The sequence below is a fragment of the Nerophis lumbriciformis genome, linkage group LG32 (genome assembly GCF_033978685.3).
Source record: "Nerophis lumbriciformis linkage group LG32, RoL_Nlum_v2.1, whole genome shotgun sequence".
In the NCBI taxonomy this organism is placed as follows: domain Eukaryota; kingdom Metazoa; phylum Chordata; class Actinopteri; order Syngnathiformes; family Syngnathidae; genus Nerophis; species Nerophis lumbriciformis.
This window is the reverse complement of record NC_084579.2, coordinates 9,554,168-9,576,016: the sequence shown is the minus strand read 5'-3', so window position 1 is coordinate 9,576,016 and position 21,849 is coordinate 9,554,168. Positions and strand designations below refer to the sequence as shown.

At 37.9% G+C, this 21,849-nt stretch overlaps 1 protein-coding gene across 1 annotated transcript; it reads left to right on the top strand.

Moving 5' to 3' along the window:
* Positions 1-1,662: 1,662 nt before the first annotated feature.
* Positions 1,663-19,617, top strand: zmat5 (zinc finger, matrin-type 5). The gene is made up of 6 exons (XM_061926898.1): positions 1,663-1,794; positions 8,640-8,820; positions 8,887-8,949; positions 9,025-9,105; positions 17,805-17,913; positions 19,442-19,617. Exons 2-6 carry the CDS (start codon positions 8,694-8,696, stop codon positions 19,581-19,583), a joined length of 522 nt encoding a protein of 173 aa, XP_061782882.1. The 5' UTR covers positions 1,663-1,794; positions 8,640-8,693; the 3' UTR covers positions 19,584-19,617.
* Positions 19,618-21,849: the final 2,232 nt, after the last annotated feature.

Genomic DNA, 21,849 nt, shown 5'->3' with positions numbered 1-21,849 from the left:
CTTGCAACATTTGTGTGCACGTTTCTGTCATTTGGGACATTTAAATAATGTTGAACGGTAGTAAAAAGAAAAAGAAAACCCGCCAATGTAGCCACTCAGTGCGCATGTGCGGTGACTAACTTCCGCTTCTTGCATATCCGCGCACGCCCATATTCCCTTTTTTTTTTTAAATAAAATATTTGAATTGTATTTCATGTAGCTTGCAACATTTATGTGCACATTTTCTGCCATTTGGGACATTTAAATATTGTTGAACGGTAGTAAAAAAGAAAAAAAACCCACCAATGTAGCCAGTCAGTGCGCATGTGCGGTGACTAACTTCCGCTTTTTGCATATCCGCGCACGCCCATATTCCCTTTTTTTTTTTAAAATAAAATATTTGAATTGTATTTCATGTAGCTTGCAACATTTATGTGCACATTTTCTGCCATTTGGGACATTTAAATATTGTTGAACGGTAGTAAAAAGGGAAAAAAAACCGCCAATGTAGCCAGTCAGTGCGCATGTGCGGTGACTAACTTCCGCTTCTTGCATATCCGCGCACGCCCATATTCCCTTTTTTTTATGAAATATTTGAATTGTATTTCATGTAGCTTGCAACATTTATGTGCACATTTTCTGCCATTTGGGACATTTAAATATTGTTGAACGGTAGTAAAAAGGAAAAAAAACCCGCCAATGTAGAGAGTCAGTGCGCATGTGCGGTGACTAACTTCCGCTTCTTGCATATATCCGCGCACGCCCATATTCCCTTTTTTTTAATAAAGTATTTGAATTGTATTTCATGTAGCTTGCAACATTTGTGTGCACGTTTCTGTCATTTGGGACATTTAAATAATGTTGAACGGTAGTAAAAAGGGGGAAAAAAACCCGCCAATGTAGCCAGTCAGTGCGCATGTGCGGGGACTAACTTCCGCTTCTTGCATATCCGCGCACGCCCATATTCCATTTTTTACAAAATATTTGAATTGTATTTCATGTAGCTTGCAACATTTATGTGCACATTTTCTGTCATTTGGGACATTTAAATATTGTTGAACGGTAGTAAAAAGAAAAAGAAAACCCGCCAATGTAGCCAGTCAGTGCGCATGTGCGGTGACTAAGTTCCGCTTCTTGCATATCCGCGCACGCCCATATTCCCTTTTTTTTAAATAAAATATTTGAATTGTATTTCATGTAGCTTGCAACATTTATGTGCACATTTTCTGCCATTTGGGACATTTAAATAGTGTTGAACGGCAGTAAAGAGGAAAAAAAAAAAATCGCCAATGTAGCCAGTCAGTGCGCATGTGCGGTGACTAACTTCCGCTTCTTGCATATCCGCGCACGCCCATATTCCATTTTTTATAAAGTATTTGAATTGTATTTCATGTAGCTTGCAACATTTATGTGCACATTTTCTGTCATTTGGGACATTTAAATAGTGTTGAACGGCAGTAAACAGGAAAAAAAAAACAATGTAGCCAGTCAGTGCGCATGTGCAGTGACTGACTTCCGCTTCTTGCATATCCGCGCACGCCCATATTCCCTTTTTTAATAAAATATTTGAATTGTATTTCATGTAGCTTGCAACATTTATGCGCACGTTTTCTGTCATTTGGGACATTTAAATAATGTTGAACGGTAGTAAAAAGGAAAAAAAAACACGCCAATGTAGCCAGTCAGTGCGCATGTGCAGGGACTCGCTTCCACTTCCGTTAATATCTGACTCTACACGGCTTCCGTTGTTTGTAATCGTTGTTGTTCCTCTTTAAAAAAACATGTTTTTTTTTTATTTAAAGCGGCTTTTCTGAGGTAAGCAACATTTTATTGTATTTGTTTCGTCGTATATGTAGTCTTAATGTCAGTAAACACAGTAAAACGTCGTTTTTTGACGGTGTGTGCTAAATGAAAGCAGCAATGTAATTTACGATTATATTCATGTATACAATGCAGTCTTCTATGGTTTATCGTGTAGCTAGAATTAAACCTTATAATATAGTGTATATATTATAATACTATATACTATAAATATACACTATATTGCCAAAAGTATTTGGCCACCTGCCTTGACTCACATATGAACTTGAAGTGCCATCCCATTCCTAACCCATAGGGTTCAATATGACCTTTTGCAGCTATTACAGCTTCAACTCTTCTGGGAAGGCTGTCCACAAGGTTGCGGAGTGTGTTTATAGGAATTTTCGACCATTCTTTCAAAAGCGCTTTGGTGAGGTCACACAATGATGTTGGTCGAGAAGGCCTGGCTCTCAGTCTCCGTTCTAATTCATCCCAAAGGTGTTCTATTGGGTTCAGGTCAGGACTCTGTGCGGGCCAGTCAAGTTCATCCACACCAGACTCTTGTCATCCATGTGTTTATAGACCTTGCTTTGTGCACTGGTGCACCATCATGTTGGAAGAGGAAGGGGGCCCGCTGCAAACTGTTCCCACAAGGTTGGGAGCATGGAATTGTCCAAAATGTTTTGGTATCGTGGAACATTCAAAGTTCCTTTAAGTGGAACTAAGGGGCCAAGCCCAACTCCTGAAAAACAACTCGGCACAATGCGGTCCAAAATGTAAATTAAATCCTGGTAACCTCCAAACCCAGACTGGTCCATCAGATTGCCAGATGGAAAAGTGTGATTCATCACTCCAGAGAAGGCGCCTCCACTGCTCTAGAGTCCAGTGGTGACGTGCTTTACGCCACTGCATCCCACGCTTCGCATTGGACTTAGTGATGTATGGCTTAGATGCAGCTGCTCGGCCATGGAAAGCCATTCCATGAAGCTCTCTGCGTACTGTACGTGGGCTAATTGGAAGGTCACATGAAGTTTGGAGCTCTGTAGCAACTGACTGTGCAGAAAGTCGGCGACCTCTTTGCACTATGCGCTACAGCATCCGCTGACCCCTCTCTGTCAGTTTACGTGGCTGAGTTGCTGTTGTTCCCAAATTCTTCCCTTTTCTTATAATAAAGCCGACAGTTGACTTTGGAATATTTAGGAGCGAGGAAATTTCACGACTGGATTTGTTGCACAGGTGGCATCCTATGACAGTTCCACGCTGGAAATCACCGAGAGCGGCCCATTCTTTTTTTCATTTTATTTTTATTGACATCCAGCATCAGACATTCCTATCCATTACATCATATTCACATAAATCATGTATCTATTGTCTGCCCTAAATGTCAAAATATTTTTGTTTATATCCCACCCATACCACCCACCCACCCAAAAAAGAAAGAAACAACAAAAAAAAAACAAAGTAATATCTAAAAATACATCAATTAAATAAAAAAAAGAAATAATAATACATTCATAATAATAGTAATCAGAAATAAAATAAAATATAAACAGATACATATATACTGTATATATATATATATATATATATACCCACACATACATATATATATAAATATATACATACATACGTATATATACATACATACACATACACATATAGGGAGTAATCCCTTTTTTTTTTTTGCAATACAATCACTAATTCGAAAAATTAAAGTCAGGTTTATGGGGCGTGACATAGTTGATCCAATTTTCCCAGTATGAAATAAATTTCTCCAATTTATAATTAATAAAGGCGGTTATCTTCTCCATTTTATATATGTCCATTGTTGTTTCCATCCATTGTTTCAAAGTTGAGCTCTCCTGGGATATCCATTTCTTAGTAATGGTCTTTTTACAAGCCACCAGTAGGATATTCATTAAGAGTTTATCTTTCTTCAGCCAGTCCTGAGGTACATGTCCAAAAAACAAAGTTTTGTATTTCACGTTTGAAAATATCCTGTAGAGCTTGGTGTATCTCTTTCCAATAGTCCTTTATGGTAGAGCAGTCCCAGAGAACATGGTAGTGGTTTGCATTTGAATTCCCACAATTTCTCCAGCAGGCAGGGGAGTTGTTATCATAGTGAGACTTTTGAGAAGGTGTAATAAAAAATCTGATCAAACTTTTCCAGCCAAACTCCCTCCACTTGGGTGAGCTGGTACAAGTCCATTGATATTTCCATATTATTGTCCATTCTTCCTCAGATATAGTTATCCCTCCTTCCTTCTCCCATTTTGTTTTAATATATGAAGTTGAATATGATTTCATATTCAACAGACTCTTATACAAGCATGAAACAGTTCTATCAATAATTTCTGAATTGTAGGCTTTTGTAAACAGTTCAATCAAACATATACTCGTCTTTGTGACACTTTTCATCTTCATATTAACAAAATGCCACAACTGCAAATATCGATAGAAGTCTTAGTTTTCTAATATATATGTCCTTTTAATAGTTTCAAAACTAAGCATTTTTTTTAAATCTTTCATTAACTACATAAAGCCTTAGATATCCAGTCCTTAAATCTTGAGTCTAATTTATTAGGTGTAAACTCTGTATCATAGGCACACCATTTAAGAACTGCAATATCACTCTCGAGTTTGTATTCCTTTATAATAATTTTCCACACTTTAAGGGTCAATTTCACCAATGGGTTATCAATGTTATTAATGTGGGTTTGTAAATTGCTATCCGCCAGGATTGCTTGTATGGGGATGGAGGGCATTTCTTCTTCAATAATTTTCCATTGAGCAATGTATGACGGGTTGCACCAGCATATCACTGCTCTCATCTGGGCTGCAAAATAGTAATATCGGAGGCAAGGTAAACCCCATCCTCCCTTTTGTTTGACCAATTTTAAAGTTTTGAGACGAACTCTTACCCTTTTACTTAGCATTTTGTCCCATTCATTGAATTGGTTTTGGTTAATCTCTATTGGCAGGGTTTGAAATAGGTACAGCAGTCTTGGCAGTACATTCATTTTAATGGAATCAATTCTAGACCTAAGGCTAAAAAAATGAATTAAGTTCCATCTTGCTATGTCATCTTTTATTTTATTATGTTTGGGTAGATAATTGTATTCTGATCATTTTGTTAGATCTTTTGACAAATTAATGCCCAGGTATTTAAAAGATACTGTTTGCCATATCAGAGGGTAACTACTTCTGATTTCCCCTGGTGGGTTATAATTATATGAGAGTAGCTGGGTTTTACCTATATTGATTTTATATCCTGATAGTTGACCATACAGTTCAAATGATTGCATTAATTTAGGGAGCGAGTATGTTGGGTGTCCCAGGTAAATAAATAAATGATAAATGGGTTGTACTTGTATAGCGCTTTTCTACCTTCAAGGTACTCAAAGCGCTTTGACACTACTTCCACATTTACCCATTCACACACACATTCACACACTGATGGAGGGAGCTGCCATGCAAGGCGCTAACCAGCACCCATCAGGAGCAAGGGTGAAGTGTCTTGCTCAGGACACAACGGACATGACGAGGTTGGTACTAGGTGGGGATTGAACCAGGGACCCTCGGGTCGCGCACGGCCATTCTTCCACTGCGCCACGCCGTCCCAAAAGAGAGCGGCCCATTCTATCACAAATGTTTGTAGAAACAGTCTCCATGCCTAAGTGCTTGATTTTAGTGATTAGGACACCTGATTCTCATCATTTGGATGGGTGGCCAAATACTTTTGGCAATATAGTGTAGTTTATAGATACAAGTGTGTTGTATGTTGTTGTGAGAGGCCCCTTTAACTACCAGGCTCGTGATCTCGCAAGACTTCATGTAGAACACCATCTGCAGATGTACATTGTGTAATAATACCTACTTACTGATATACACTTTAATTAACAGTATTTAATAGTGATGGGTTGATGAGGCGTCATGAAGCGTTTCGACACATTGCAAAACTGTATTGATACTGTGTCGATACTGTGTCACTAAATACTGACATCTGCTGGACATTAAAAATCCCTACAGGCAACCTATGGACCGACTCAACTGACACTGATTTTATGCCCTAGTACAGGGGTCACCAACCTTTTTGAAACAAAAAACTACTTATTGGGTACTGATTAATGCGAAGGGCTACCAGTTTGATACACACTTAAATAAATAAATATATTGTCATTTGTAAGTTACACGTAAGTGTGATTTAAACAAGAATAGCTAAATAAATAAATGTATATATAAAAAAATGGGTATTTCTGTCTGTCATTCCGTCGTACATTTTTTCCCCCCTTTTACGGAAGGTTTTTTGTAGAGAATAAATGATGAAAAAAAACACTTAATTGAACGGTTTAAAAGAGGAGAAAACACGAAAAAATTTAAAATAAAATTTTGAAACATAGTTTATCTTCAATTTCGACTCTTTAAAATTCAAAATTCAAACCGACAAAAAGAAGAGGAAAAACTAGCTTATTTGAGTCTTTTTGAAAAAATTTAAAAAAGAATTTATGGTCCATCATTAGTAATTTTTCCTGATTAAGATACATTTTAGAATTTTGATGACATGTTTTAAATTGGTTAAAATGGTTAAAATCCAATCTGCACTTTGTTAGAATATTTAACAAATTGGACCAAGCTATATTTCTAACAAAGACAAATCAGTATTTCTTCTAGATTTTCCAGAACAAAAATTTTAAAAGAAATTCAAAATACTTTGAAATAAGATTTAAATTCGATTCTACAGATTTTCTAGATTTGCCTGAATAATTTTTTTGAATTTTAATCATAGTAAGTTTGAAGAAATATTTCACAAATATTCTTCGTCGAAAAAACAGAAGCTAAAATATTTATTATTCTTTACAATAAAAAATAAATAAATTTACTTACATTGATTTAAATTGTCAGGAAAGAAGAGGAAGAAATTTAAAAGGTAAAAAGGTATATTTGTTTAAAAATCCTAAAATCATTTTTAAGGTTGTATTTTTTCTCTAAAATTGTATTTCTAAAAGTAATAAGAAGCAAAGTAAAAAATAAATGAATTTATTTAAACAAGTGAAGACCCATCCATCCATCCATTTTCTACCGCTTATTCCAAGTGAAGACCAAGTCTTTAAAATATTTTCTTGGATTTTCAAATTCTATTTGAGTTTTGTCTCTTTTAGAATTAAAAATGTCGAGCAAAGCGAGACCAGCTTGCTAGTAAATAAATAAAATTTAAAAAATAGAGGCAGCTCACTGGTAAGTGCTGCTCTTTGAGCTATTTTTAGAACAGGCCAGCGGGCCTGATCTGGTCCTTACGGGCTACCTGGTGACCGCGGGCACCGTGTTGGTGACCCCTGCCCTAGTATATACAATAATATAAACCAAGTCATTGTATTTCATTTAGGGTTATTTCATATCTACATTTAAATAAAAATATATTTTATCTTTTTTAGATACAGTCAATAAATACCGTATTTTCTGCACCATAAGGCGCCCTGGGTTATAAGCCGCGCCTTCAATGAACGGCATATTTCAAAACTTTGTCCACCTATAAGCCGCCCCGTGTTGTAAGCCGCATCTAACTGCGCTAAAGGAATGTCAAAAAAACAGTCAGATAGGTCAGTCAAACTTTAATAATATATTAAAACCAGCGTGATGTGGGCGCGCATGGAATCGTATATCAACATGGATGAAGCTGTGTGAAAAAAGCCACCCGGCCTCTTCGCGTAAACTTAAACTTACCTTAACCACTCGCTCATCTTTTCTTCATCCATCCCTTCGAGTTAGCTTTTATGATGACGCCGGCTGGAAAGGTCTCTTTTGGCAAGGTCTTCCTTTTGAATATCACCATGGGTGGAAGTTTCTGGCCATTAGCATGGCAAGCTAGAACCACAGTGAAGGATGACTTCTCATTCCCTGTGGTGCGAATATTCACCGTACGTGCTCCCGTTGTATCCACAGTGCGGTTCACAGGAATATCAGTTGCTGTGAAATAGTAATCCGTGTGCGGATGGAGAGATTGCGTCTTTTCATGAACCGGATCCCTGTCGTTTAGTAGGAGCCATTTTGTGGTCTTTACAGATGTAAACACACAAAGGAAATGTACGGTAATATCCGCGCGCTTTTTCTTCTTCTACGCGGGCGGGTGGTTGCTTACAGTAGAAGAAGAAGCGCTTCCTGTTCTATGGGGGCGGGTGCTTACCTTGGCGGTTGCTTGCGTAGAAGAAGAAGCGCTTCCTGTTCTACCGGGAAAAAAGATGGCGGCTGTTTACCGTAGTTACGAGACCGAAACTTTATGAAAATGAATCTTAATATTTATCCATATATAAAGCGCACCGGGTTATAAGGCGCACTGTCAGCTTTTGAGAAAATTTGTGGTTTTTAGGTGCGCCTTATAGTGCGGAAAATACGGTAATGTGAACATGTATCATAACATGGAAATCTAAAAGAACGTGTTGTGGATGATTGTGGACTGGGAATTTTTTTTAATTTAATTTTTTTACACATTTTTATAAAAAATAAATAAATAAAAAAGTTTTTCCGACGTATTACATTTTAGACAATTTCTCTTCTTAGTTATTATTTCTCCGGCTGTAGAAAAGACACGCTCACAGGGCACAGAGGAGGCGTCAGAGCGACACAGTTCGCGTATCGGTCACGTGACCAAAACATCTCGAGATCGGTCACGTGACTTTCTAAAAGCGGTACGCGCACCGACACAGGGTTTTGCTCTATGGGCTCGACGCATGCGCCGATGCATCGGTGTTGCCGGACCCATCAATAGTATTTAACATTTTTCCTTCATTTCTTGTTAATATTCCAATGTATATTTGCATGTGTGACTTTGACGTTCCAATGACTTCCACTAATATTTCTTACAGTGACCAACGCATTGTTGTTATTTAAAATTGGAGGTCCATCCTGCAAGCTGAGCCATGGGTAAAAGATACTACTGCGACTACTGCGACCGCTCCTTCCAGGACAACATGCACAACCGGAAGAAACATCTCTTTGGTGTTCAGCACCAGAGATCTAAAAAAGCATGGTTTGATCATTTTAGAGGTGAGGCAGAACTACCATATTTGTATCATGCATGGACTTATATTTATTTTTCTTTCCTTTTTGTAGGTTTTTCAGATATTTTAAAAGATGAACAAGCAAAGAAACCCTGCAGGAAGTTTCTCCAAAGAGGTAGCGACCGTCATACATGCAACTAATAGAAACTAACAGCATATTTGTATTTAACTCTTGTGTTTTGTGTATTAGGGGTGTGTGACTTTGGGCCATCCTGCAGGTTTTCACACATGACCGAGGTGGAGCTTATGAATTTACAACAAAAAGTGCAAGGTAGGTTGAGAACACACGAGGGCGCTGTTTACTTATTTTTTAATGCAAACTTGTCTCACTCTCAAATTGAAGTTGCATTGGTCAACAAGGTTGCTTGTAAGATGCCTTCTATGTAATGAAATCTACAAGCTCCACATTTGGTTGCAAAGAAACAACTTAAACTGGCTAAGGCAACTTAAAACCTGGCAGAGTTAGTTGCAAAGAGAATTAAAACAAGAAGAGCAGCAACATTTTTAGTTGGACTTCCAGATTTCAATGCATAAACGGATAAAATATGAGGGAAAATACGCCGTTAGCAGCTTGCACTAGTCATACTTGGGTTATTCGTTTATTTCCAACATTTATAAAACATTTACATAGTAGTGACTAAATGACATGTTCACAAGTCAACATATCCGAAAAGAAGTACAAAGAAGCAGAGCTCATTTAATTGTACCAATTCTTTGTTTCACTGCAATTATAAAATTATACATTTATTAAATTCTTGTATTTAATTTGTACTAATAACCATCCATCCATCCATCCATTTATCCATTTTCTACCGCCTATCTCAACTGCATTTGAGCGGAAGGCGGGGTACACCCTGGACAAGTCGCCACCTCAACGCAGGGCCAACACAGATAGATAGACAACATTCACACTCAAACCAGTTATGTTAAAATAAAAATATATTGTATAAAAAAGCAAATCAATACCTTTTTACTCTTATGGAACTTTGTGACATTTAGGTTAAAAAGACGAGTAATTTAAATACTTCAATTACATAAATTAAATGATTAAAGTAATACGTTTAAAAAAAAAAAAGAAATACCATTTTTTAAAATCTACAACGTTGTCATAATTATTGCAGCAATACAGACCATGTAAAAAGTGAAAAAACTTTGTGACATTTAGGTTAAAAAGACCAGTAATTTAAATACTTCAATTACATAAATTAAATGATTAAAGTGATACGTTTAAAAAAAGAAATAACATTTTCTAAAATCTACAACGTTGATATAATTATTGCAGCAATACAGAACATGTAAAAAGTGAAAAAACGTTGTGACAATTAGGTTAAAAAGACCAGTGATTTAAATACTTCAATTACATAAATTAAATGATTATAGTAATACGTTTAAAAAAAAAAAAAAAAGAAATAAAATGTTCTAAAATCTACAACGTTGTCATAATTTTTGCAGCAATACAGACCATGTAAAAAGTGAAAAAACTTTGTGACAATTAGGTTAAAAAGACCAGTGATTTAAATACTTCAATTACATAAATTAAATGATTATAGTAATACGTTTAAAAAAAAAAAAAAAAGAAATAAAATGTTCTAAAATCTACAACGTTGTCATAATTTTTGCAGCAATACAGACCATGTAAAAAGTGAAAAAACGTTGTGACAATTAGGTTAAAAAGACCAGTAATTTAAATACTTCAATTACATAAATTAAATGATTAAAGTAATACATTTAAAAAAAAAACAAAAAAACATTTTCTAAAATCTACAACGTTGTCATAGTTATTGCAGCAATACAGACCATGTAAAAAGTGAAAAAACTTTGTGACATTTAGGTTAAAAAGACCAGTAATTTAAATACTTCAATAACATAAATTAAATGGTTAAATTAATAAGTAAAAAAAAAAAGACATAACATTTTCTAAAATCTACAACATTGTCATAATTATTGCTGCAATACAGAACATGTAAAAAGTGACAAAACTTTGTGACATTTAGGTTAAAAAGACCAGTGATTTAAATACTTCGATAACATAAATTAAATGGTTAAATTAATAAGTAAAAAAAAAAAAAAGACATAACATTTTCTAAAATCTACAACGTTGTCATAATTATTGCAGCAATACAGACCATGTAAAAAGTGAAAAAACTTTGTGACATTTAGGTTAAAAACACCAGTGATTTAAATACTTCAATTACATAAATTAAATGATTAAAGTAATACGTTTAAAAAAAAAAAAAGAAAGAACATTTTCTAAAATCTACAACATTGTCATAATTATTGCAGCAATACAGAACATGTAAAAACGTGAAAAAACTTTGTGACATTTAGGTTAAAAAGACCAGTAATTTAAATACTTCAATTACTTAAATTAAATGATTAAAGTAATACGTTTAAAAAATAAATAAATAACATTTTCTAAAATCTACAACGTTGTCATAATTTTTGCAGCAATACAGACCATGTAAAAAGTGAAACAACTGTGTGACAATTAGGTTAAAAAGACCAGTGATTTAAATACTTCAATTACTTAAATTAAATGATTAAAGTAATAAGTTTAAAAAATAAATAAATAACATTTTCTAAAATCTACAACGTTGTCATAATTTTTGCAGCAATACAGACCATGTAAAAAGTGAAAAAACTGTGTGACAATTAGGTTAAAAAGACCAGTGATTTAAATACTTCAATTTCATAAATTAAATGATTAAAGTAATACGTTTAAAAAAAAAAAAGGAATACAATTTTCTAAAATCTACAAAGTTGTCATAATTATTGCAGCAATACAGAACATGTAAAAAGTGAAAACACGAATTGAATTGCAACGTTTGATGCTCAAAATTCCGCGTGTTCCTGAATGCAACCCCACTCGCCGTAACCGTCATTAGTGCATAATGAAGAAGCGTGGTGGCGACGAGCTAAGCTTAGGCTGCATGCTAATAGTATTATTAAGAGGGCTGCTATTGACGTGATGAGGTCAGCAATAAAAGTTAAAAAGAGCGTCAGACTCCGTTTCTAGAATGTTACCTGCACAATTTCAAATAAAAAGTATTTTTGTGGAAGATATGTTACATACTATTACAGCGTTTAGCTTATTCTTGCACTTGTGTGGACAAAAAAATACTTTTAAGTATTGGTTTTATAGGAGATAAAAGTAAATAATGGTCTTTGTTTGACCCTGGAACTGATAATTACATTTCCATTATATTCTGTATGTGGACAAATAATTGTATATTGCATGTAAAGTGTTAGATTTTGTAAAAAAAAAAAAAAAGAATGTTTACATTTTTTTTAATGTTAATGCCACTGGGGGTATAAGTAACTTTTCATATTATTTAGCGCTTAAATCAAGGATGTCCAAAGTGTTGCCAAGGGGCCATTTGCAGCCCGCAGCTCATTGTTTATTGGTTCGTGACATCTTTTACAGACAAAATAAACATGTTTTTGATTACAAAACCAAAGGAAAAATGGAGCCAGCCCAATTTCTCCCAAATATGGGGCTTAAAACCGAAACAGCTGTTCTTTTACTACGGATGTTTGATGATCATATGTAGACATTTCTTGCAAGATACGGAAAGATGTTGAGTGTGTTAAAGCCCGAGTGTAAAAATGATACTAATATTAGTAAAGAAGGATAATAGATTAAACCACATTGAGTTGTGTTTTTTTATCACATGTGATGGTGGCATCACACCTGTCCCAAATCTGACATCATAACAAGTTTAATGTGTTATTATATTAGATGACAGCAGTCATTTTGATGAGACTATCTTTTTATTAATTTAGCTAAATGTTAGGGCGTTACACTACTTATATGCCAAGTGATTTGGCTCACTTGCAATGAAAATAACAAAAATATCACTTTTTAATGAGCTATGTATTAGTATTGTATGTCTGATGGGGGTCCTACTTTGGAAAGAACTTGTACCACTTTTAGATCACATTTAGTTCGCTTTAAAACTAGAGACGTCCGATAATATCGGCCCGATAAATGCTTTAAAATGTAATATCGGAAATTATCGGTATCGTCTTTATTTTTTTAATTTTAAATTTTTATTTGTATTGTTTATTATTATTATTATTTGAATTAAATCAACATAAAAAACACAAGATACACTTACAATTGGTGCACCAACCCAAAAAACATCCCTCCCCCATTTACACTCATTCACACTCATTCACACATAAGGGTTGTTTCTTTCTGTTATTAATATTCTGGTTCCTACATTATATATCAATATATATCAATACAGTCTGCAAGGGATACAGTCCGTAAGCACACATGATTGTGCGTGCTGCTGGTCCACTAATAGTCCATCCATCCATCCATCTTCTTCCGCTTATCCGAGGTCGGGTCGCGGGGGCAGCAGCTTAAGCAGGGAAGCCCAGACTTCCCTCTCCCCAGCCACTTCGTCCAGCTCCTCCCGGGGGATCCCGAGGCGTTCCCAGGTCAGCCGGGAGAGATAGTCTTCCCAGCGTGTCCTGAGTCTTCCCCGTGGCCTCCTACCGGTCGGACGTGCCCGAAACACCTTCCTAGGGAGGCGTTCGGGTGGCATCCTGACCAGTTGCCCGAACCACCTCATCTGGCTCTTCTCGATGTGGAGGAGCAGCGGCTTTACTTTGAGCTCCCCCCGGATGACAGAGCTTCTCACCCTATCTTTAAGGGAGAGACCCGCCACCCGGCGGAGGAAACTAATTTCGGCCGCTTGTACCCGTGATCTTGTCCTTTCGGTCGTGACCCAAAGCTCATGACCATAGGTGAGGATGGGAACGTAGATCGACCGGTAAATCGAGAGCTTTGCCTTCCGGCTCAGCTCCTTCTTCACCACAACGGATCGATACAGCGTCCGCATTACTGAAGACGCCGCACCGATCCGCCTGTCGATCTCACGATCCACTCTTCCCTCACTCGTGAACAAGACTCCGAGGTACTTGAACTCCTCCACTTGGGGCAAGATCTCCTCCACAACCCGGAGATGGCACTCCACCCTTTTCCGGGAGAGAACCATGGACTCGGACTTGGAGGTGCTGATTCCCATCCCAGTCGCTTCACACTCGGCTGCGAACCGATCCAGTGAGAGCTGAAGATCCCGGCCAGAGGAAGCCATCAGGACCACATCATCTGCAATTAGCAGAAACCTAATCCTGCAGCCACCAAACCAGATACCCTCAACGCCCTGACTACGCCTAGAAATTCTGTCCATAAAGGTTATGAACAGAATCGGTGACAAAGGGCAGCCTTGGCGGAGTCCAACCCTCACTGGAAACGTGTCCGACTTACTGCCGGCAATGCGGACCAAGCTCTGACACTGAGCATACAGGGAGCGGACAGCCACAATAAGACAGTCCGTTACCCCATACTCTCTGAGCACTCCCCACAGGACTTCCCGAGGGACACGGTCGAATGCCTTCTCCAAGTCCACAAAGCACATGTAGACTGGTTGGGCAAACTCCCATGCACCCTCAAGGACCCTGCCGAGAGTATAGAGCTGGTCCACAGTTCCACGACCAGGACGAAAACCACACTGTTCCTCCTGTTCCTCCACTAATAGTACTAACCTGTAAAAGTTAATTTTACTCATTTTCATTCATTACTAGTTTCTATGTAACTGTTTTTATATTGTTTTACTTTCTTTTTTATTCAAGAAAATGTTTTTAATTTATTTATCTTATTTTATTTTATTAATTTAAAAAAAAAGGACCTTATCTTCACCATACCCGGTTGTCTAAATTAGGCATAATAATGTGTTAATTCCACCACTGTGTATATATCGCATACTTGCCAACCCTCACGGATTTTCCGGGAGACTCCCGAAATTCGGCGCCTCTCCCGAAAACCTCCCGGAAGAAATTTTCTCCCGATAATCTCCCGGAATTCAGCTGGAGCTGGAGGCCACGCCCTTTCCAGCTCCATGCGGACCTGAGTCCAGTGTGCGCACACAAGGAGACGAAGCAGAAGAACGAGACCGTAGGGGAGACACTTCTCCAGGGCTGATGTATGCTCGGGGCAACACCCTTCACTTTACCCAGCAGTGGGTCTCCACAGCGGACGACTTTAGGGTGAATGATGAGTCCAGCGATTAGTTGCAAATCTTGCTTTATTGATTGCTTGCACACAGCCAATCCAACACAAAACCAACTAGTCCTTCCCCGCATTTACGCTACCGCTCCCTCTCTTCTCTCGCCCACACACTCACTGACGTCACTCACCTCACATGCTGTTACCTATTAAAGGGCCACACACACACATACTCTACTCTCATAACACACAGTAAAGTTGGTAGAACAACTGTGTTTTCATAACTGTGTATTTGATAGGTGCCATTGCCCCGGAATTGTATTGCATTGTACTTTCAAGTACAACAATGAGTATATGAGTGTTATGTGTGTGTATACGTGTAAATAAATGAACACTGAAATTCAAGTATTTCTTTTATTTATATATATAATAAAATAAATAAATATATATGTAGCTAGAATTCACTGAAAGTCAAGTATTTCATACATATATATATATATATATATATATATATATATGAAATACTCGAGTTGGTGAATTCTAGCTGTAAATATACTCCTCCCCTCTTAACCACGCCCCCGGCCCCAGCAACGCCCCGCCCCCACCCCCGACCACGCCCCCCACCCCCCACCTCCCGAAATCGGAGGTCTCAAGGTTGGCAAGTATGATATATCGGTATCAGTAATTAAGAGTTGGACAATATCGGGATATCGGATATCGGCAAAAAAGCCATTATCGGACATCTCTAATCTTTAATGTACCGTATTTTCCGCACTATAAGCCGCCCCGGGTTATTAGCCGCACCTTCAATGAATGGCATATTTCAAAACTTTGTCCACCTATAAGCCGCCCCGGGTTAAAAGCCGCGCCTACGCTGCGCTAAAGGGAATGTCAAAAAAACAGTCAGATAGGTCAGTCAAACTTTAATAATATATTACAAACCAGCGTTCTAACAACTCTGTTCACCCCCAAAATGTAATGTGCAAATGTGCAATCACAAAAATAGTAACACTCAAATTAGTGCAGAGCAATAGTAACATCAATAACTCAACGTTGCTCGAACGTTAATGTCACACAACACACAAAATAAAGATTTAAAGCTCACTTTCTGAAATTATTCCTCATCCATAAATCCCTTGAATTCTTCTTCAGTGTCTGAATTAAAAAGTTGGGCGAATACGGCATCCAAAATGGCCGGCTCCGTCTCGTCGAAGTCATCAGAGTCAATGTCGCTGTTGTTGTCCAGCAGTTCCGTGAATCCTGCCTTCCGGAAAGCTCGGACCACAGTTGAGACCGATATATCCGCCAGGCATTTACAATCCACTGGCAGATGTTGGCGTATGTCGTCCGGCGCTGTCTCCCTGTCTTAGTGGCGCAGGTCATCTTGTTGCTTCCTCTACCTACGCACCATTGATTCATTTATGTTCAATTCTCTCGCTGCTGCTCTATTTCCGTGTTCTACTGCGTGACTTATTGCCTTGAGTTTGAATTCTGCGTTGTACGCGTGTCTCTTAATAGGAGCCATTTTGTGGTCTTTACAGATGTAAACACACAAATGAAATGAAACGCAATATCCGGGGGGGGCTTCTTCTACGGGGCGGGTGGTTGCTTACAGTAGAAGAAGAAGCGCTTCCTCTTCTATGGGGGCGGGTGCTTACCTTGGCGGTTGCTTACCATAGAAGAAGAAGCGCTTCCTCTTCTACGGGGAAAAAAGATGGCGGCTGTTTACCGTAGTTGCGAGACCTAAACTTTATGAAAATGAATATTAATATTAATCCATATATAAGGCGCACCGGGTTATAAGCCGCACTGTCTGCTTTTGAGAAAATTTGTGGTTTTTAGGCGCGGCTTATAGTGCGGAAAATACGGTACAAAAAAAGCACAAAGTGGCCTCTACACTGCAAAAACTGAAATCTAAGTAAGATTAAATATCTGAAATAAGGGTGATATTTGCTTATTTTCTGTCTGATAAGATAATTCTTCTCACTAAGCAGATTTTATGTTAGAGTGTTTTACTTGTTTTAAGGGTTTTTGGTCCTAAATGATCTCAGTAAGATATTACAGCTGAGATTTGATGACCTATATTGAGTAAAACATGCTTGAAACTAGAATATCAAGTGTTGCAAAGCTGTGTCATCAACACTCACAAGTATAAAACTACTTTTTATAAAGTAATAATTTCTTATTTCAAGCATGAAAAAAAAAAATCATGACTTTGACACAATTGTGTCTCGTAATTAAAACAGATGTCAGCCAAATGGACTTTGCTGTTTTATTTTCAGTAATACAATAGAAAATACGTACTCATATAGTACACTTATTAGTGAGAATATACTTATTTTAAGGTATTTTTGGGTTCATTGAGGTTAGCTAATTTGACTTGTTTTGGAAAGTCTTGACAAGCCAAATTTTCTTGTTCTATTGGCAGATAATTTTGCTTAGTTCAAATAAAATACCCCTATTTTTTAATTATTTTTTTAAATTGTTTTTGAACACTGACTTTTTGCAGTGTACGGCCTTCAACTTTTCTGTATGTGGCCCTCGCTGAAAAAAGTTTGGACACCCCTGTTTTAAATCACATTTAAAGATATTTTTTTGAAATGTAACCATATTTACTTCTCTTTATGTGATCACTTCTAAACAATAACATTGCAGTGTTGTTTACTGAGACGCTAACAAGTGTGCTCGCAGGCACAGCAGTGATGTATGACTTCTGTGCTGTCATAAAAGCACCAGGAACACAATAAAGTTGACAAAGCACATTGTTGATGTATTTTAATCATAAAAGGAGGCAGGTGAGGTTTGTTATATTAGTAGGAAAATATGAGGGGACCTCAGGACAACGCCTGCTTGTCAAATAAATTGATTTTAGACACAAACAAGCGCCGGCTGTCTAGACGAGTGTAAATAAGTCATGTTGAGAGAATACTTCTTTTTTCTAATTTATTTTATAGATGAAAGCCGGCGCAGGGAGGGCCTGGAGGACCCGGTGAGGCCCGAGCCCACTGGAGAGGAATGGCTCAGCAGGAGGGAGAAGAGACAAAGTGGCCTGGCCAGCAAAGGGTAGGAACACGACACTCCATCGTCATTGTCAGAATAATTGCATCTAAGTTATCACAAAATTTTGTGTTGCCGTGAGTTCCTGGCGAGAAGACAAAAGCTGCCTTTGAACGTACCAAAAAGAAGGCTTGTAAAACTCCACTGTGTAGGATGGGAAGCGACATGAAGGTGTTCTGTTTCTTTCATGTATTGTAATCAACAGAAAGATATTGTCTTGACCCGAGATCTACAAAGCGAAGAGGAAGCAGGACCTGACTCCAATCCAGGGACCTTTTCTTTGAACTGTTCTACGACCTTTTCTTTGGTCTGTTCTGTAACCAAAGGCGTTGGCTGTTTACGACCCCCGTCCCTTAGAAACAGCTGTTGCCATTTAATCAGGGAAAGTCCAAATAAAAGAGGAGGCGTACAATCTTTCGTCAGGGGTGCAGTGTCTACGCTTCTCTCCTCAATTGAGCCAAATCTAGTTACCGTATTTTCCGCACCATAAGGCGCCCTGGGTTATAAGCCGCGCCTTCAATGAACGGCATATTTCACAACTTTGTCCACCTATAAGCCGCCCCGTGTTGTAAGCCGCATCTAACTGCGCTAAAGGAATGTCAAAAAAACAGTCAGATAGGTCAGTCAAACTTTAATAATATATTAAAAACCAGCGTGATGTGGGCGCGCACGGAGTCGTATATCAACATGGACGGAGCTGCTGAAAAAAGCCACCCGGCCTCTTCGCGTAAACTTAAACTTACCTTAACCACTCGCTCATCTTTTCTTCATCCATCCCTTCGAGTTAGCTTTTATGATGACGCCGGCTGGAAAGGTCTCTTTTGGCAAGGTCTTCCTTTTGAATATCACCATGGGTGGAAGTTTCTGGCCATTAGCATGGCAAACTAGAACCACAGTGAAGGATGACTTCTCATTCCCTGTGGTGCGAATATTCACCGTACGTGCTCCCGTTGTATCCACAGTGCGGTTCACAGGAATATCAGTTGCTGTGAAATAGTAATCCGTGTGCGGATGGAGAGATTGCGTCTTTTCATGAACCGGATCCCTGTCACTTGGTAGGAGCCATTTTGTGGTCTTTACAGATGTAAACACACAAAGGAAATGAAACGTACGGTATATCCGCACGCTTTTTCTTCTTCTACGCGGGCGGGTGGTTGCTTACAGTAGAAGAAGAAGCGCTTCCTGTTCTATGGGGACGGGTGCTTACCTTGGCGGTTGCTTGCGTAGAAGAAGAAGCGCTTCCTGTTCTACCGGGAAAAAAGATGGCGGCTGTTTACCGAAGTTGCGAGACCGAAACTTTATGAAAATGAATCTTAATATTTATCCATATATAAAGCGCACCGGGTTATAAGGCGCACTGTCAGCTTTTGAGAAAATTTGTGGTTTTTAGGTGCGCCTTATAGTGCGGAAAATACGGTATGTCTCTGTTTAATTCCTTGCTTCTTGTCTTGTTTAATAGACATCATCAGTGTTTGAACCTGACAGGCATGCTTGTCTCATTACTATGTGACGTGTCACTCATCCATCTGTGCAGAGATGGCAGCAGAACAGAAGAGCAAGAGGAAACACACGACGACGTACCTTCACAGCTCTACTCCATTCCTGACCTGCCGCCCTCCCTGCTGCCGCCCCCACCAGGCGGCTGGAAAGTCCACGCCAACACAGAGTGGGGTTGAAAAACGATATTTTGCAATAAATATTTATTTTTTTCCCCTAAAGTCTACTTATTTTGCACTGGGTACCGCAAAGTGTGACGATAACTATAGCATACCTGCCAACTACTCCGGTTTTTCCGTAATTAGTACGGTTTTCATCAACCTATTCCGGGTTACGGTTGCAGTGATAAAAAATATTGTTTTTCATTAATTAAAAAAAAATATTTAAAAAAAAGTTTTATTCACGAAATCGCGTAACAACAATGACAATCGACACTGCTTCCCGTAACTTCCTATCGAGCCATTCCGAATGCCATGCGCGAGGCTATTTATAGCACCGCTGCCAAGCACGAGGCACCAGTTGCCATTGTTTCCAAACGAGCGAACGATCATGGAATCAGCCGGAGAAAAATCGCAAACGAGTCTTAAACCGAAAAGAAAACTGCAGTCATTCCTTGAAGAATATTCAAAAGCCTATCCGGGAATAAATATCCGTTCCAAAAAGGGTGAAAACTACGCGAATTGCACCTTGTGCAGACAAGATTTTTCGAACGGACACGGAGGAATTAGCGATGTAAAAGACCACGTTGGGACAAAAAAACACAAGTCTAATGCCGTTGCTAGCGATACAATTTGGATTTTAGCCACAAAAAGGTAATGACACCAATGTTATCTATTGGAATTGTTTAGTACTGTTATACTGTTAAAAGTGTTTGTACTATTTATGCTTTCAAGTCCAAGTTGAAGAAATCTTGTTAAATGTTGACAGCATAACTACCAAAATACAGAAGTATGTCCTTAATATTTTTGCAGTGCTATTTCTGTTGAAAAGTTAAAATGATTACATTAGAGATGTGATGTGCCACTTTTCAAGTGTCTGATGGCTTAAATTAATTTTCATTAATTTTTCATATTTTGAATTCTTTTGAAAGGCTTACAAAAAAACTACATTTGAATTGTAATTCCATGCTATTGACAGGACTTAATTTTAATGAAGTTAGCTTACCATGTTTACAGTATGATAATTGTGATAGAAATGTGAATTTTAGGCACAGAATATTTTTTACAATTGAACAAGGCAGTAGATTATACAAGCTTGGACAGAAAGTTAATAATGACACCAATTTTTTTTTTAATGGAATTGTTTAGTACTGTTTTACCATTTGTTTACTGTAAAAAGTGTTTATACTGTTTATACTTTCAATTAACAAATTGAAGTCTTGTGAAAGGTTGACAGGATAACTGGCATTAACTGTCAAAATAATTTCAAACTATTGAAGTTATCTTACAGAATAAACATGTCAATCAACCCATATGATTTTTGCTGTAATATTTTTGTTTTGAAAAGTCACTGTGACTGATAGAAAAGTGATGGTTTTGGCAACATTTTAACCTGTCTGAATGCTAATAATTATTTTGCGTCGGGGGGCCATGAACCCCCCACCAGGACTTTGTCCTGGACCTACCGGGGCCTGCGGCCCCTGGACCCTGGCTACTAGGTTTTTCTGATTTCAAAAGTTGACAGGTATGCTATAGAATTGTAAAAGGACCTTCTAATGGAGGAAATAGGGAACCGGTTCCATAATTTACACAGTAGTAGCTGGACTGAAAGAACAAGAAGCTAGCAAATACTTTTTTTGCTGCTCATGCACTCATCTTCGGCGGTAAAAATTATGAAAGTACCGCATTTTCCGGACCATAGGGCGCACTGCCGATGAATGGTCTATTTATGTATCTTTTTTCATATATAAGGCGCACCGGATTAAAAGGCGCATTAAAGTTATGATTTTTTTCTAAATGTTAAAGACTTCCTTGTGGTCTACATCAGGGTTCCCCAACCTTGTTTCCACCAGGGACCGGTTTAATGTATGCATTATTTTCACGGACCGGCTTTCTACTGTACGTGTGGCAGATAAAAACAGCAAAAGAAATGATCCTTTGGCTACAATCTGGCACATTAACATTTGATAAGTCCATTAATGTGCATTGTCCCATGTACTATAACAAAGGAGTAATATACATATATTAACAAGCTTATTAGTGTTTAGTGCAGGGGTCGGCAACCCAAAATGTTGAAAGAGCCATATTGGACCAAAAATACAAAAAAAAATCTGTCTGGAGCCGCAAAAAAATTAAAAGCCATATTACATACAGATAGTGTGTCATGAGATATAAATTGAATTAATAGGACTTAAAGGAAACTAAATGACCTCAAATATAGCTACAAATGAGGCATTATGATGCAATATGTACATATAGCTAGCCTAAATAGCATGTTAGCATCGAT

What these genes read in the sequence shown, in the direction of transcription:
- zmat5 (XM_061926898.1), top strand. Translation starts at nt 8,694, where the DNA reads ATGGGTAAAAGATACTACTGCGACTACTGCGACCGCTCCTTCCAGGAC. An exon ending in CAGGAAGTTTCTCCAAAGAG is followed by an intron (nt 8,950 to 9,024) that starts GTAGCGACCGTC and finishes TTTGTGTATTAG; the next exon opens with GGGTGTGTGACTTTGGGCCA. An exon ending in TTTACAACAAAAAGTGCAAG is followed by an intron (nt 9,106 to 17,804) that starts GTAGGTTGAGAA and finishes TTTATTTTATAG; the next exon opens with ATGAAAGCCGGCGCAGGGAG.